Source organism: Phyllobates terribilis, unplaced genomic scaffold (assembly GCF_046119375.1).
Source record: "Phyllobates terribilis strain yellow unplaced genomic scaffold, ASM4611937v1 Scaffold_12__6_contigs__length_324123572, whole genome shotgun sequence".
NCBI lineage: Eukaryota > Metazoa > Chordata > Amphibia > Anura > Dendrobatidae > Phyllobates > Phyllobates terribilis.
In genome coordinates, this window is record NW_027362772.1 from 31,058,673 (window position 1) to 31,073,716 (window position 15,044).

Sequence of the window (15,044 nt, forward strand, 5' to 3'; positions counted from 1 at the left end):
CAAAAATCCCGGATGGCTTCTGAGTGCTGTCCAGTTCTTTCACAGACCTATAGACTTGCATCGACGAATTTGATCTGACACTCAGATCAATGTTTGTTTTTCTGTTTATTCCCTTTTTTGGGAGTAATTTTGTAATCCAGATCTTTGTGGCTAATTCATTATTTTTTCTTATTTTATTTTTATACGACAAAACTTTTTGCACAAAAGTTAGCATTGCAAGTGACATTTTGAGGAATCCCATGACAATAATGAATACCAAAAGACAAGAGTGACTCAAAAGTGACTAAAAAAATAACATGCAAGTGATAAATCTGACCCTATGTGTTTGTTTTTTGGGGATTTTGGTTTCAGTGACTAGCTGTAAAGTATTTCCAAATAGGTCATAAATCAAGCAAAATACAACAAAAAGCGATTTTTTTTTTATTACAAACAACTTTATTAAAAAAAATGAAGACGGATCATCATGAAATGCAAGAGGTCAAGTAGAGAAGCTTTGGACAGTCCTAAATTGTTTTCCTGCATATTTCTTTCTTTTTTTTTTTTACGTACATTTGTTCCAAGTGACAACCAATATGGCTGCCATTACATTTCTTAAAAGGGTAATAAATCAAATTCTCTTAATTCCTGAACTGGAAAATCTGTCCATGCTGCTACATCAGTAGGATAGTTCTACATAGTCATGTTACCACCTAACTAGAATGCATCAAGCGTCCCCTTTGGTAGCTGTGATGATGGACATTGTGGTTGTCTCCACATTTTCAGAGCAGATATAATTGAGAAAGCTCTTAATAATGGGTCATGTTTTCTCCCATGAAATATAATTTGACAGTAAATTTCCTCAATCCTGGAGTAACAGCAGAACGAGAGCAATAATTACAGAAAAGTTCAGCCCTAAGTACACAGTGATGGCTCCACCGCTGCAGAGATAAGTCGATTCCATGCTAAGGATCCCAATACTCATATTCTGGTTTCCGATCTCACAGATGCTTCTTGTACTACATCCACGGAAGGATTCCACATTGTCTGGGGATTCTGTCCAGAAATAAAGAGATACGTATTAAGATGCAAATGAAAAACAATAAGAAACCACTACATGATTCGGACAAGCAACCAAAACTCCAAAGATATGTAAATGGGTTTCCACTGGACATGTGCTAATTTTAAGGTTGCATTTTTCTTATTTTGCAAAGGAACCAGAGCTCCTCTAGCAATTATGACTGGATGTGACTGCTACCTAAGTTCCTCGTATACCTACACATCTGACATCATGCACGGTAGTTATTATTCATATTGCTACGAACCTCCAAGATGGTTTAATGTTGCACCAACTTTTGGCTACTGCAAATCATACAAAAAAAGTTCAGTCCTTCAAAAAAATTATCTCCTGTCCACTTTGAAGGTCTAAACTTAAGGTCAACCACCGATTAGGGCAAAACACAACTTTGCTCTAGCTGCTCGGTCTTGGTTCTGTTGCTTAGGTCTTATTTAGCGAAACAGTGGCACTGGGTTGAGTTTTGTTGATCTGTTGATCATGGAAGTATCACTATCTTATCCCCACTGATCACAATTAAAGATGAGCAAACCTGAAGTTAAAAGGTCTGGGTTTGTACCGGACAGTTAGTGTCCGGTGCTAAAGGTCGAGCATGGATTTTCCCCCGAAGTGCGTGGCATTCTTCAGAGTTCCGGGGGAAGTCCGATACAGAGAGCGAGAGAAAATTTTTTCCAGCTCAAAAGTTTGGGTCTCCATTATTTTCAATAGGGTTCTGGTACTGGTTCAATTTGGGTACAGTTCTGGTACCCGAATCGAACTTTGGAAAAAAGTCCAGGTTGGGTACCAGAACCTGAACTTATATGGTTCCACTAATTCCTAATCATGATGGGTTGTCTTGCAACTAAAAGTTTTTTTTCCAAGAGGTCAGATTCGTTTAAACCAACCAAAGAAGCGCCTAAATGTCACCCATTCCATGTAGCATCTGCTCTGAAGTTAATGTGGTTCCCGCTGGTCTTTATTAGTGATGGGCGAGCACTAAAATGCTCGGGTGCTCGATGCTCGGATCGAGCACATTGGAATACTCGGGTGCTCGACCAGAGCAATGAGCCCAATGTAAGTCTATGGGAAACTCAAGCATTTTTCAGGCAGCTCCCGCCGGCAGTCTGCAGAGGGCCTAAATAATAATATAATAATCTTTATTTTTATATAGCGCTAACATATTCCGCAGCGCTTAAAAATTGCCCAAATCGAAAGTCACAAAGCCTATTTTTATAGGACCATCAGGCGGCCTTTACTATTCTTAAAGGGCCAGCAGTTGTCCCTCACTATTCTTAGAGAGCCATCAGCCGGCTATGTTTTATTGTTCCCATTACTAAAGAGTGGATTTCCTATACTGTTATTGCATATGCAGTGAGTGGCAGGGCTTCCCAAAATTTGGACGCACCCAAATACCTCTTTGAAAATTTGGATGCACCCCAATACCCCTTTGAAGAGACTTAGAGGAGGCCCTCCTGAAAACAATGTTCCCATTATTAGGAAGTAGGTCTCTTATTGTGTTTGCCTATGCAGTGAATGCAAGGGTTGCCGAAAATTTGGAGGCACTTCAATGACCATTGGAAGAGACGTGGAGGTCAGAGGGCCTCCTGAAAACAATGTTCCCATTATTCGGAAGTGGGTCTTCCATTGTGTTTGCCAATACAGTGAATGCAGGGGGTTGCCAAAAGTTAGGAGGCACTCCAATGCCCCTTGAAAGAGACGTGGAGGTCAGAGGGCCTCCTCAAAATAATGTTCCATTAGGAAGTGGGTCTCCCATTGTGTTTAAATATGCAGTGAATGCAAGGGCTGCCAAAAATTTGAAGGCACTACAATGCCCCTTGGAAGAGACTTATAGAAGGCCCTCATAAAAAAATGTTTCCATTAAAAAGGAGTGGGTCTCCTATACTTGTAATGCCCATGCACTAAGTGTATGGGCTGACAAACATTTACTCCTGGGGGGGTACACATGAACATACTGTATAAAAATTTTTTTTACGGGCATCATAAACACCCTTTAAAAAAATTATGTGGGTGTTGCATCACGGACCATGGTCACCCTGGTGATATGGTGGTGGAGGATGAGGATGAGGAGCAGGAGGAGGACAAGAGCAAATAGCCAAAATCAGGAAGCGTATACCCATGTTTGGGTGTGAAAAGGTGCATGGGAATACACCTCCCAAAAAAAGACACTGGATTTGTGTTTATGTTACTCTGCTATCATTCAGTGGTGTTGAGAAGTCTGGCCCAATCCAGCCCTTCTTCATTTTTATAAGAGTCAGTCTGTCAGCATTTTCAGTTGACAGGCGGATGCGCTTATCAGTTATAATTCCACCAGCGGCACTAAAAACCCACTCTGATAAAACACTGGCGGCAGGGCAGGCCAGGACCTCCAAGGCATATAGAGCCAGTTCAGTCCACGTATCCAGCTTGGATACCCAATAATTATAAGGCACAGAGGAATCATGGAGGACATGGTACGGTCGGCAAGTTACTCCCTCACCATCTTCCCAAACTTTACATTCCTTGTGAGAGTACCCCGCGCCTCAGGGCTTGTGCGATGGGAGGGGCTGAGAAAATTCTCCCAGAACTTTTACAATGTTCCCCTGCCTTTGTTGGATTGAAGTTGTGTCTTTCTCTCCTGTAGTCCTTGGTTGTCCAACGAAGTGTTACCTCTTCCGCCAGCGTTTTCAGATGGGAATTTTTTAATAGTTCTGCAACAAGGGCCTTCTGGTACAGCCCCATTTTTGTAGACCTGTCCGCCTCAGGAATAAGAGATATAAAGTTCTCCTTGTAGCGTGAGTCTAGAAATGTCACCAACCAGTAATGACTGTCACCCAAAAATTTGAGAACTCGAGGGTCTTGGTAAAGGCAGCCTAACAAACTCAGCCATGCGTGCCAGACTGTTAACAGGCAAGACTTCCGTGTAATCACCAAGAGGATGACTGACCATCCTCTCCTCCTCCTCCTCTCTTTCCTCTGGACATCCACGCTGAACAGACGGTATAACAGCTGTGCAGGTAGTACGGTCTATAGCGCATAAAACTAGTTCCTGTTCTTCCTCCTCCTTCTCCTCTTCTTCATTGTCACCCAATTCACGTTGGGATGAGATGAGGCTGGGCTGTTTGTAATCACCCTGTATGGTTCCCTGCTCCATCTCATCGTGCTCCTCCTGCAATGCATCCTCTTTGATTGTGAGCAGAGAGCATTTCAGAAGACAGAGAAGCGGGATGGTGATGCTAATTATTGTGTCATCGCCGCTCACCATCTTCGTGGAGTCCTCAAAGTTTTGGAGGATGGTACATATGTCTGACATCCATGTCCACTCCTGAAGTCTTATGTGTGGAGTCTGAACTGAATACCGACGGACTTGTTGATGCTGGTATGCAACAACTGCCCGCTTCTGCTCACAAATCCTTCCCAACATCTGCAGTGTAGAGTTCCAACACGTGGGGACATCACACACCAGTCTGTGAGCCGGAAGCTGCAAATACTGCTGAAACATGGCAAGGGCGGCGGAAGCTGTAGCTGACTTTCTAAAATGGGCACACAGGCAGCGTACTTTATCAAGCAGATCCAGAAGCTCCGGATAGGATTTGAGAAACCGCTGAACCACGAGGTTAAGCACATGGGCCAGGCATGGTACGTGTGTGAGCACGCCTCGCCTCAGAGCCGCCACCAGGTTCCGGCCATTGTCACATATGACCATGCCTGTCTGTAGGTTCAGCGGTGTGAGCCACAGATCTGCCTGCTCTTTCAGAGCTGTCCACAGCTTTTCAGCATTGTGCAGTTTGTCACCTAAGCATATTAGCTTCATCTCAGCCTGCTGTCGCTTGGCCGAGGCAGTCCTGCAGTGCTTCCAGCTTGTGATTGATGTGGTCATTTCGAAGATGAAGGATGAAGAGGAGGAGGCGGCTGAGGAGGATGAGGTGCAGGAGCTGTAGACTAAGGTGGCAACACTGATTGACCTAGGGCCCGCAATGCTTGGCGTCGGGAGGACATGTTCCGTCCCAAGGTCCGACTGGGTCCCGGCTTCCTCTATGTTAACCCAGTGTACCATCAGAGAGATGTATCGTCCCTGCCCACAAGCACTTGTCCACATGTCCGTGGTTAGGTGGACTTTTCCGGTAACTGCCTTGTTAAGGGCACGGCTAATGTTTTGGGACACGTGCTTGTGTAATATGGGGACCGCACACCGGGAGAAATAGTGGTGGCTGGGGACCGAGTACCGAGGGACAGCCGCCACCATCAGGTTGCGGAATGCTTCCGTCTCCACGAGCCTAAAAGGCAACATTTCGAGCGCAAGCAGTCGTGAAATATGGGAATTTAGTAGTGTGGCCTGTGGGGCGCTGGCTGCGTATTTGCGGTTTTGCTCCAAGGACTGGGGTATGGCAACTGAATGCTGCGCTGGGATAAGGACGTGGACGTGCTTCCTGATGCTGCTACTTGAGAGTGTGCAATGACAGGCATCTTCACATGCACCATGGACAGGGGATTGGCTTGCATGCACAACAGCGGAAGAAGCAATGGTGCCACCCGCAGACACTGTTCCTGGACCCTGGGTTTTGGCCCACAAAGTCAGGTGCTTTGCTGCCATGTGCCTGATAATGCTGGTGGTGATCAGGCTGCTAGTTTTGCCACCCCTGCTGATGCTGGCCTGGCAGGTGGTGGAAATTGCCTTTTTGGGGTTATCAGCAGAGTTTTTAAAAAACAACCAGACTAGGGAAGACCTAACAGTTGTACTGGCAACTTCGTTCGTGTTGGTGTTACGGGGAACGGTTGCCTGACTCCTGTCTGCGGCCACCACACTGCTTCTTCCTTCCTGTTGGGGTACTCAGCCTCCCTCCTCCTGTGTGCTGCTGTCCTCGCTCTGCATGTCCTCCTGCCAGGTTGGGTCAGTTATTATATCATCCACAACCTCGTCTTCCACTTCCGCACCCTGGTCATCCTCCTGACTTTTTTGCAATTGTGACTCATCATCGTTCACCTCTTGTGACACTTTCCCACCATCGCCTTAGTGTGATCTTGGCTGCTCAAATATTTGGGCATCGCTACATGCAATCTCCTCTTGCCCCGCTTCAAGTGGACCTGGCGAGAGGCCCGAATCTATACATTGAAAAGTGAACAGCTCTTCGGAGTGTCCAAGTGTGGGATCAGTTGTCTCCGGGCACTCGGCATGGTGGGAGGAAGGAGAATCAGGGTGAGGAATATGCGGTTCAGACTCACGGCTACTGAGACTTGACCGTGTGGAAGACAGGGTGGTGGTGGTGGTGGCTTAGTGACTGGAAGCATTATCTGCTATCCAACCAACAACCTTTGATACTGTTTTGGGTTCAATAGTGGTGTGCAGCGGCCCCCTTGGAATTGGGACAGGAAGATCAGGCGAGAAGATGTGGTTGTTTGTTGTGGCACAATTTCTGCTTGCCCTCGGCCTCGGCCTCTGCAGGCACCATCACCAGTCCAGTTTACCGTCCCTTGCCACGCGTCTTGCCTATTTTATATGGAGGACAATATCTTCCACGCTTACTATAAATGGCTGAATTTGGAGCAAAGTTATATGTAATCTGTGTGATGGAGAAACCACAGTTTTAAATACCTGGCCTGTAGGTAACTATTTTGAACAGCAAACCGATGCCAAAAACTTTGCTGACACACTGAAAAAAATTTGAATGGAGGCCAAAAATGGCAGTATTTTCAGCGCAATTATGTGTGAATGTGATCCGTGTGACGGAGAAACCAGTTTTAAATACCTGACCTGTAGGTAACTCTTTTGAACAGTAAACCGGTGCCAAAAACTTTGCTGACACAGTGAAAAAAAATTAGAATTGAGGCCAAAAATGGCAGTATTTTCAGCTAAATTACATGTGAATGTGATCCGTGTGACAGAGAAGCCACAGTTTTAAATACCTGGCCTGTAGGTAACTATTTTGAACAGCAAACCAGTGCCAAAAACTTTGCTGACACAGTGAAAAAAAATTTGAATGGAGGCCAAAAATGGCAGTATTTTCAGCGCAATTATATGTGATCCGTGTTACGGACAAACCACAGTTTTAAATAGCTGGATTTTTTAGCGCTGTAATATGGAAAGGACCTGGCTGTATTCTGCAGTGCCAACAAGCAAATGGCGCAGAAAAACGGTGTTCTCTGGATTGCTTTTTAAGCAAATAATGAGGATTAAGATCCAAAAAATTATTCCTGGCCCCTGAGATCTTGGCCTTTGTCTAGAAATATCTAATAGCAGCAAAAGGCAGAACTGGAATGGAGCCTCTTGTACTATATGCACTGTAATCTGCTATATACACTGCCTGCCAGCCTATATTCACTGCCTGCCTGATATCTCTGCAGATGGATTAGTCCTCAGAAGGACTGTTTGTTGAGATGGATATGTGTAATGTACTTATTTTCTCCCTACACTATGCAATACACAACCAAATCTCTCCCTAGCTCAGCAGCACCTCTCCCTACACTGTGTGATCTGGAGTGACTGTGACGAGCATGGCGGCGCCAGGTCTGGTACAGACCTGATGACGCTGTGCGGCCAGCCAATCACTGTAATGCCACAACCAACATGGCTGCGGCATTACAGTGAGTGGCAGGCAATCCCTGCATGTTGATTGGCATTCTAAAGAGCGACATGTAGGGAGGGGATCCGAGCATCCGCCCAAGCAACTCGCAAGTTCTCGGTACTGAGATGCTTGGGTGAGTACCGAGTACTTGCGAGTATGCTCGCTCATCACTAGTCTTTATCTCCCTGCCCTATCAGAACACGAAACACGAAGAAAAGGTAGAAATCTCTCTGTACATCAATATCTGGCTGCAAAAGTGACTCACTTAAGCCAGAAGAAGCGGCTCACCACTGCAGGGGATGAGTGCGAGTCGTTGTAAAGTTCTGAAGAAGCACAGTACTTTGTATAGATTACTATAAAGGTGACTATAAAGGTGATGAGGACTAAGCCCAAAACAAATCTATCCACAGAGGACTCTCCCTTGTGAGTTATTTCCAGTCTTAAAGATCTTTCCAAAGTTCAACATTGATTTACAAACTACATATCTAACTACAGTTGATTCCTGGCCAAAGAAAAAATGTCCTTCTAGATCAGTAATAATAGAAGAAATAAGGGTGTGGAGTTAAGTCCAAGTGTTGAAAGCCCCAATTTAGGCTTAAAGTTGATCTGTCACAAAACTTTTGTTGTCTAATCTGTTAGTAGCATGGTGCAGAGATAGAGACCTTGATTCCAGTGATGTGTCATTTATTGGGCTGCTTGCTGTAGTTGTGAAAAAAATCACAGTTTTCTCTGCTACAAATCTAGCAGTTCTTTGAAGGTTTTCTCTGCTGCAAATCTAGCAGTTCTCTGAATGTTGAGAACTGTATAACCCCACCTACACCACTGATTGGCTGCTTTCTGCCTATATACAGTATATACAGAGAGCAACCAATCAGTGGGTGGGGTTATACAGAGCTCAATATTTAGAGAACTGGTAGATCTTTAGCAGATAAATTGCTGATTTTAGCAAAACTACAGGAAGCGGCTCAGTAAGTGTCACAGCATTGTAGTCAGGGTATCTACTCTAAATCATGCTGTTATGAGATGGGGTGGCAAAAACCTGGTGACAGATTCCCATAAAGCCTTCTGAATCCATGATTTGTACCCTGGTACCTACAATTAATGATCCCTACCCATGACTGCCTTGAATCAGGTAACATCCTGTGGTAGCTATGCTCATAGAAAATTTAATGTGTTTTATATCCTGAGAACAGGATGCAAAATATTGTTAGGAAGCAACAAAAAAAAACATTAACTAATCTGTCTGTAAGAAAGTGGAGGAGCTGCCCATACTTTCTGGGAAGATGAATGTCACATAGAGATAAGGGACTTTGGATACCTCAAACTAGCGGCACGGTAGGCTATCTCTGTCCCCCGGATGGTGGAGACGCCGGGGTCTCGTACCTTGCTATGCTTCTGTCTTAACCCTTATCTGATCCCTCCCCCACCAAGAAAAGTGTGAGGCTGAAATGTACAGGAAACGATTAACCAGACAGACAGTGGAAAACAAACAGGGATAAAAGAAAAATACAATCATACAAAATACACTCATCAAACAACAGAGTGGGAAACAGAGGGGAGGTATAGGAAGGGGAAATAGGAAGGGGAAACCAAATGGAAGAGGATAGGGATAAACACATGCAAACCAACTACAAGCAGAAATCTCCAGAACAACTCTCTAACCGCCTCCTCCAAACATTGAACTTCTCCTTCAACTCCAAACCAGGAAGTGGAAAAACTGTAACTGGCATTTCCCAAGTGCTAATGGCAAGCAAATATAACAGAGTGGAGTGGCCAACACAGAACAGCTGAGACAATTCAGGATGGAGAGCTCCAGGAGATCAACTGAAATGATTAACCCTTGCCATGACAGAGCAAGGAAAACCTGCACTGTTTAAAAGGATGGTGAAGCAGTTCTACTCAATGCAGGAGTTTGTGTAACCAGATGCTGTGATCTTCTGGCCCCTCTCGGTCGCGGGATTCCCATGACAATGATTAACTCACCCACTGCTACAGCCCCGCGGCACATTACATGTTTGCAGGAGACATACACCCAGAGGGTCACAGTTACAGAGCAACCGTTTGTGGTCAGTGTGTGGCCTGAATAACATAATGTTACCTTTTATTCTAGTGACTTGGAGAAGACATTTACTCTCACTTCCGATACAGTCGATGGTTTTGGTTGCCGTGCATGCCTCATTGGTGTCAGAACACAATGGGCAAACTCTGCCATTTCTTCGGGTGCTGGAGGGGGGCACTGCAAATGTATAGGGCAATTATTTTTTTCATTTTATAATGACAAGTATCAAGATTACAGGATAGAGTGATAGTTGTAGGATTTATTATAATGTGACAATGTAACATAGAGATAAGTAAATAGAGACAGATAGAGAGAGAGATAATAGATACATATATGGATAATATATAGATAGATAACAAATAGATAGATAGATAATAGATATATAATAGATGATAGATAGATAATAGATAATAAATAGAAAATAGATAGATAGATAGATAGATAACAGATAGATAATAGATAGATAATAGATAGATAATAAATAGAAAATAGATAGATAGATGATAGATAATTGATATATAACAAATAGATAATAGATATATAATAGATAGATAATAGATAATAGATAATGATAGACAGATAATAGATAGATAATAGATGATAGATAATAGATGATAGATGATAGATAATAGATAGATAATAAATAGAAATAGATGATAGATAGATGATAGATAATAGATAGATATTAGGTAAATAATAGATAATTAGATAGATAGATAGATAGATAGATAGATAGACAGATAGATATGAAATAATCTATTGTAAAAAAAATATTTTCCCCTTTAAAAAATATTTTTCTTCTTTAAGAGATGATATATATTCAGTTTTGATATAAATGCTCTTTAAATATACGACACCCATTAATACCAAGGTGTCCACAATTTATCAGCTCATACCCACAACTGGTTTATTAATTTTTTGGTGCGGCTCCATTTTTTTCCATAGATAGATTGGAGTGAGAAGTCTGTTGGGTGGTCCCATTAATGGTCCTATTAGTATCTGACAGTCAGTGACTAGTGAAAGTATAAGAAATATGAGACCACACAGGGAACACACCTGGATCCATACATAGTTACTGACAGCAGATGGCGCTGTTGTGTTGCTCCCCCCATACAGCCTGTATTATGAGTCTCATCCCTGCGCTCATTATCTGCTGCTGCTCATCCGCTCGCGCTGCACAAACCTCTTTCATATTATCAAAGTGGATATTTTGCAAATTTGATCTATTTCCAATAAATAAGATAATCTGAATCTGAATCCAGCTGTAAATGTTCAGACACAGGCAGTAAAGTACGTACATGGAGGCAGTGGGGGGCTGCAGTTGTCAGTGGAGCAGCAGGACACCCCCAACTTGATACTTTTATTCACGGTGGTGAAACTTCCCGTCTTATCACAGTGAGTGGTCGGACCGCACGATCGGTACAAGAATTCACCAGTTTTGCCATCTGCAGATTATAAAGAAGTGATGACATTAATGCAAAATGATTTTTTTCTCTTTTAGGGATTTAATACAAATATTCAAACATAAAGAATCAGCATAAAGCGGAATATTCCTGGGAAGCTGAGAGACAACCGCTATGGCTGCTACTACCGACCTCCGAGAGTCCGACAATAGTCATAGAGCGATTCACCCACAACGCCTAGTGTTCCCTCAGCTGCTCAGGGTAAAGAAAAGAGAGATGGATAGAAAGAAAGAAAGAGAGAGAAGAAGGAAGGAAAGAAAGAAGGAAGAAAGGAAAGGAATGAAATAAAAAAAAGGAAGAAAAAAAGTGCAAAGAAAGAAAAAAAAGAAAGGATGGAAGGAGGGACGGAGGGAGGAAAAAAGAAAAGCAGGAAAGAGAGAAAATGAAAGAAAGAAAAAGGAAGGAAGGAGGGAGGGATGGAAGAAGGGGAGCGAAAGATAGATAGAAAAAAAAAGGAAAGAGAGAGAGAGAGAAAAGAAGAAAGAAAAAGATGAAAAGAAAGAAAGAAAAATAAAAAAAATAAAAGATAAAGTAAATGTTCGAAAATATGTGAGTTCAAAAGACAGATAGCTGGATGATAGATAGATGATAGATAGATAATAGATAGATAGATAATAGATAGATAATAGATAATAGATAATAGATAGATAATAGATAGATAATAGATAGATAATAGATAATAGATAGATGATAGATAATAGATGATAAATAATAGATAATAGATAGATAACAGATAGATAATAGATAGATAATAGATAATAGATAATAGATAGATAATAGATAGATGATAGATAGATAATAGATAATAGATAGATGATAGATAATAGATGATAAATAATAGATAATAGATAGATAATAGATAGATAACAGATAGATAATAGATAGATAATAGATAATAGATAAATAATATATAATAGATCGATAGATGATAAATAATAGATAAGATAATAGATAGATAAATAGATAATTAATAGGTAATAGATAAATTATAGATAATAGATAATAGATGATAGATATTGAAAAGATGGGGATTCGGGAAGATCTTACCCATTGTTGTTTGCTGATACAAACTGGTACAAACATGGCCGAGATGACAAGTGACTGTCGGCCCCTCTGTGCAGGAGGAAAGACCAAGAGCCATACACTGTGTGCACTGGAGAGCAGAACCTGTACGGTATAATAATAATAATCTTTATTTTTATATACTGTAGCACCATTAATTCCACAGCACTATACAGACATTATCATCACTGTCCCCATCGGGGCTCACAATCTATATTCCCTATCATTATGTCTTTGGAGTGTGGGAGGAAACCGGAGAACCCGGAGGAAACAGACGCAAACACAGGGAGAACATACAAACTCCTTGCAGATGTTGTCCTTGGTGGGATTTGAACTCAGGACCCCCGCGCTGCAAGGCTGCAGTGCTAACCACTGAGCCACCATACAGTGCTAACCACTGAGCCACCATACAGTGCTAACCACTGAGCCACCGCACAGTGCTAACCACTGAGCCACCGTACAGTGCTAACCACTGAGCCACCATACAGTGCTAACCACTGACCCACCGAAAATAACACAAAAGGTTTTACCCCGATAGTAATGGCTTCTATATAAAGATGTTAGCAAAACAATAAACGTTTGCACTGCGGATCATCTTCACAGTTGCATTATTTCCTATTACAGACCGCTGACTATACGGCTTGTCAGGTGTTGGGTCGTACATGGACCGATGTGTTTTTTGTAGTTGATTCGGAGCACACATAACCCCCTGTGGATGTTTAGATTACATTATATAGTTTTTATTTCTCATGAAGCTTTTTAGTTTTTCCCCTAGAAACCATTAGATAAATTGCTGATTTCCAGTCCTTGTGGGTTCTTTCACACAGTCTGGCCGTATTTTAGTGTTTGGCCATTTTATAACTGTCCCGGTATTTCCTCTCTGTAATCACAGAGGCTTTTCCTTTGATCTTCTGGAAGTCTGGGCTTATACTGTATAATGTCACAGCTGGACCCCCATAAATTCCTGGCAGCTCTGAGGACAATGGTGACGAAACAAGTAAAAACCCTTCCCACCTTTACAGGAAAAAACAAAAAAATCTAGCTTGGATGTAAACACTTGGGTCATTTATTAGTTACATCCTTTCCTGGGAAACAATTGTAGGAGGTGTCTACAGCTTCTCCAGACCTCCAGGATAAAAAGTGATTCATCTTGTGTTCATGTATGGTCCGGGAAAAGCTGTAGACAACCCTTGAGCATGGAGCTAAATTTCCACCAAACTTTCCTTGAAATACATTCCTGGAACTCAATGTCATGGACCAGGCATTCAATGTTAATGTCACTTACTTGACCCATTTTATCAATCAGTAAAGTCTCTGAAGAGTCCAAGTTGACCTAACCTTCTTTAAGTGTTGAGATCAGTAGAGCATCAACTCAATGGTCAAAGAAAGAGGTCAAGGCTACAGATGAGTGAGCCCAAACTTAAAAATTCGGGTTTGTACTAGACAGTTAATGTCGGGTGCTAATCACCGAATATGGACTTCTCCCAGAAGACCCTTGCAATGTTCTGAGTTCCGAGGGAAGGAGAGAGAAAGAGAATATATTTTCCACATCAAAAGTTTGAGTCACCATTGTTTTCATATGGGTTCGGATTCTGGTTCAAGTTTAGGTTTATTTCTGGTCCCCGAACTGAAGTTTCGAATAAAGGTAGGTAGCAGAACCCAAACTTCCACAGTTAAGGCCAAACAGTTTTTCTCCCAGCTGGACTAGCAGTGAGGTGTCCACCAACACCAGAAAGGTAGCTTAGATTTTTTTTTTTTTGGACCCCCATTCTTCTCTCTGTAGAACCTTATTTCATCACATACAACACACTACATTACAAAGAAAGAGGGAAAATTAATCAAGGCATTTGCAGTTATCTGGAGTTAAAAACTTCACATTTTGTGGAATGGTTTGTTATGACTACAGGTGAGCAAATGAATTCAAGACAAATCAGAATCTGAATTATACTAAAAATTAGACTTAAAGAAGTTGTCCACTCCTTTCACATTGATGCCCTATCCGCAGGATAAGGCATCAATGTATGATCAGCCGGTGTCCCTCACACGGCACCCCCACCATTCAGCTGTGATCGGTGCCGGCAGCGGCCACAGGCCGGAAGTCCTTACCTGCAATGCTTGGCCGTCAAGTTGTAGTGGCCGGCGCTTGTTACTGCACATCCGCCTCCTATTCAATTGAACGGTAGGCGGATGTGCAGTACCCTTTGGCGGCCACTACACTTGACGGCCAAGCACCACAGGCAAGCACTTTCGGCTTGCAGCCGCCGCCGGCACCAATAGCAGCTGATTGATGGGGGTGCCGCGTGCGGGATCCCGATCATACATTGATGCCCTATCCTATGGATAGGGCATCAATGTGAAAGTAGTAGACAAATCCTTTAAAATTGATTTGCCTAAATCAAAGATGCACTCCTATGAAAGTTTTTATCCTCTTAATATATTGCAGTCATTATATTATATAGCACTGTGTACCATATTTTTCGGACTATAATATGCACTTTCCCCCCCTAAATTTTGGAGGAAAATGGGGGGGTGCGCCTTATTGTCCGAATGCCGGCTTCTTGGGGGGTTGCGGCGGTGATGGAGCAGAGTACCTTCCTCAGGAAGCCGGCGGAGGCAGATGTGTGACTGTGCTGCGGGCCCGGTGTCGGTGGTGAGCAGAGGCCCTTCTCCACGCAATGCACTCTGCTCTGCCTCACCGCTGACACAGTGACTAGGTGTCAAGTGAGGTCATAACATCATGGCGCGACGCACAACAAAATGTCACGTGAAGCCTAGTGAGGAGCAGAGCCGATGACTGAAAATGGAAGAGAAAATGGAGGAAAAGATGGAAATGACTGAGGCGGGAGAGGAACAGTTAATGGGTGGGGTGA

At 42.8% G+C, this 15,044-nt stretch overlaps 1 protein-coding gene across 1 annotated transcript in view; it reads right to left on the reverse strand.

Moving 5' to 3' along the window:
- Positions 1 to 468: 468 nt before the first annotated feature.
- The window catches only part of LOC141172982 (phospholipase A2 inhibitor NAI-like), a 41,157-nt gene continuing 26,581 nt past the window's right edge, over positions 469 to 15,044 (reverse strand). The window contains exons 2-5 of the mRNA XM_073657594.1: positions 12,160 to 12,279; positions 10,948 to 11,094; positions 9,689 to 9,826; positions 469 to 1,032 (exon numbers count right to left, since the gene is read on the reverse strand). Coding sequence (XP_073513695.1) covers positions 839 to 1,032; positions 9,689 to 9,826; positions 10,948 to 11,094; positions 12,160 to 12,279 — 599 coding nt within the window. The 3' untranslated portion in view covers positions 469 to 838. The remainder of the gene's footprint in view (positions 1,033 to 9,688; positions 9,827 to 10,947; positions 11,095 to 12,159; positions 12,280 to 15,044) is intronic.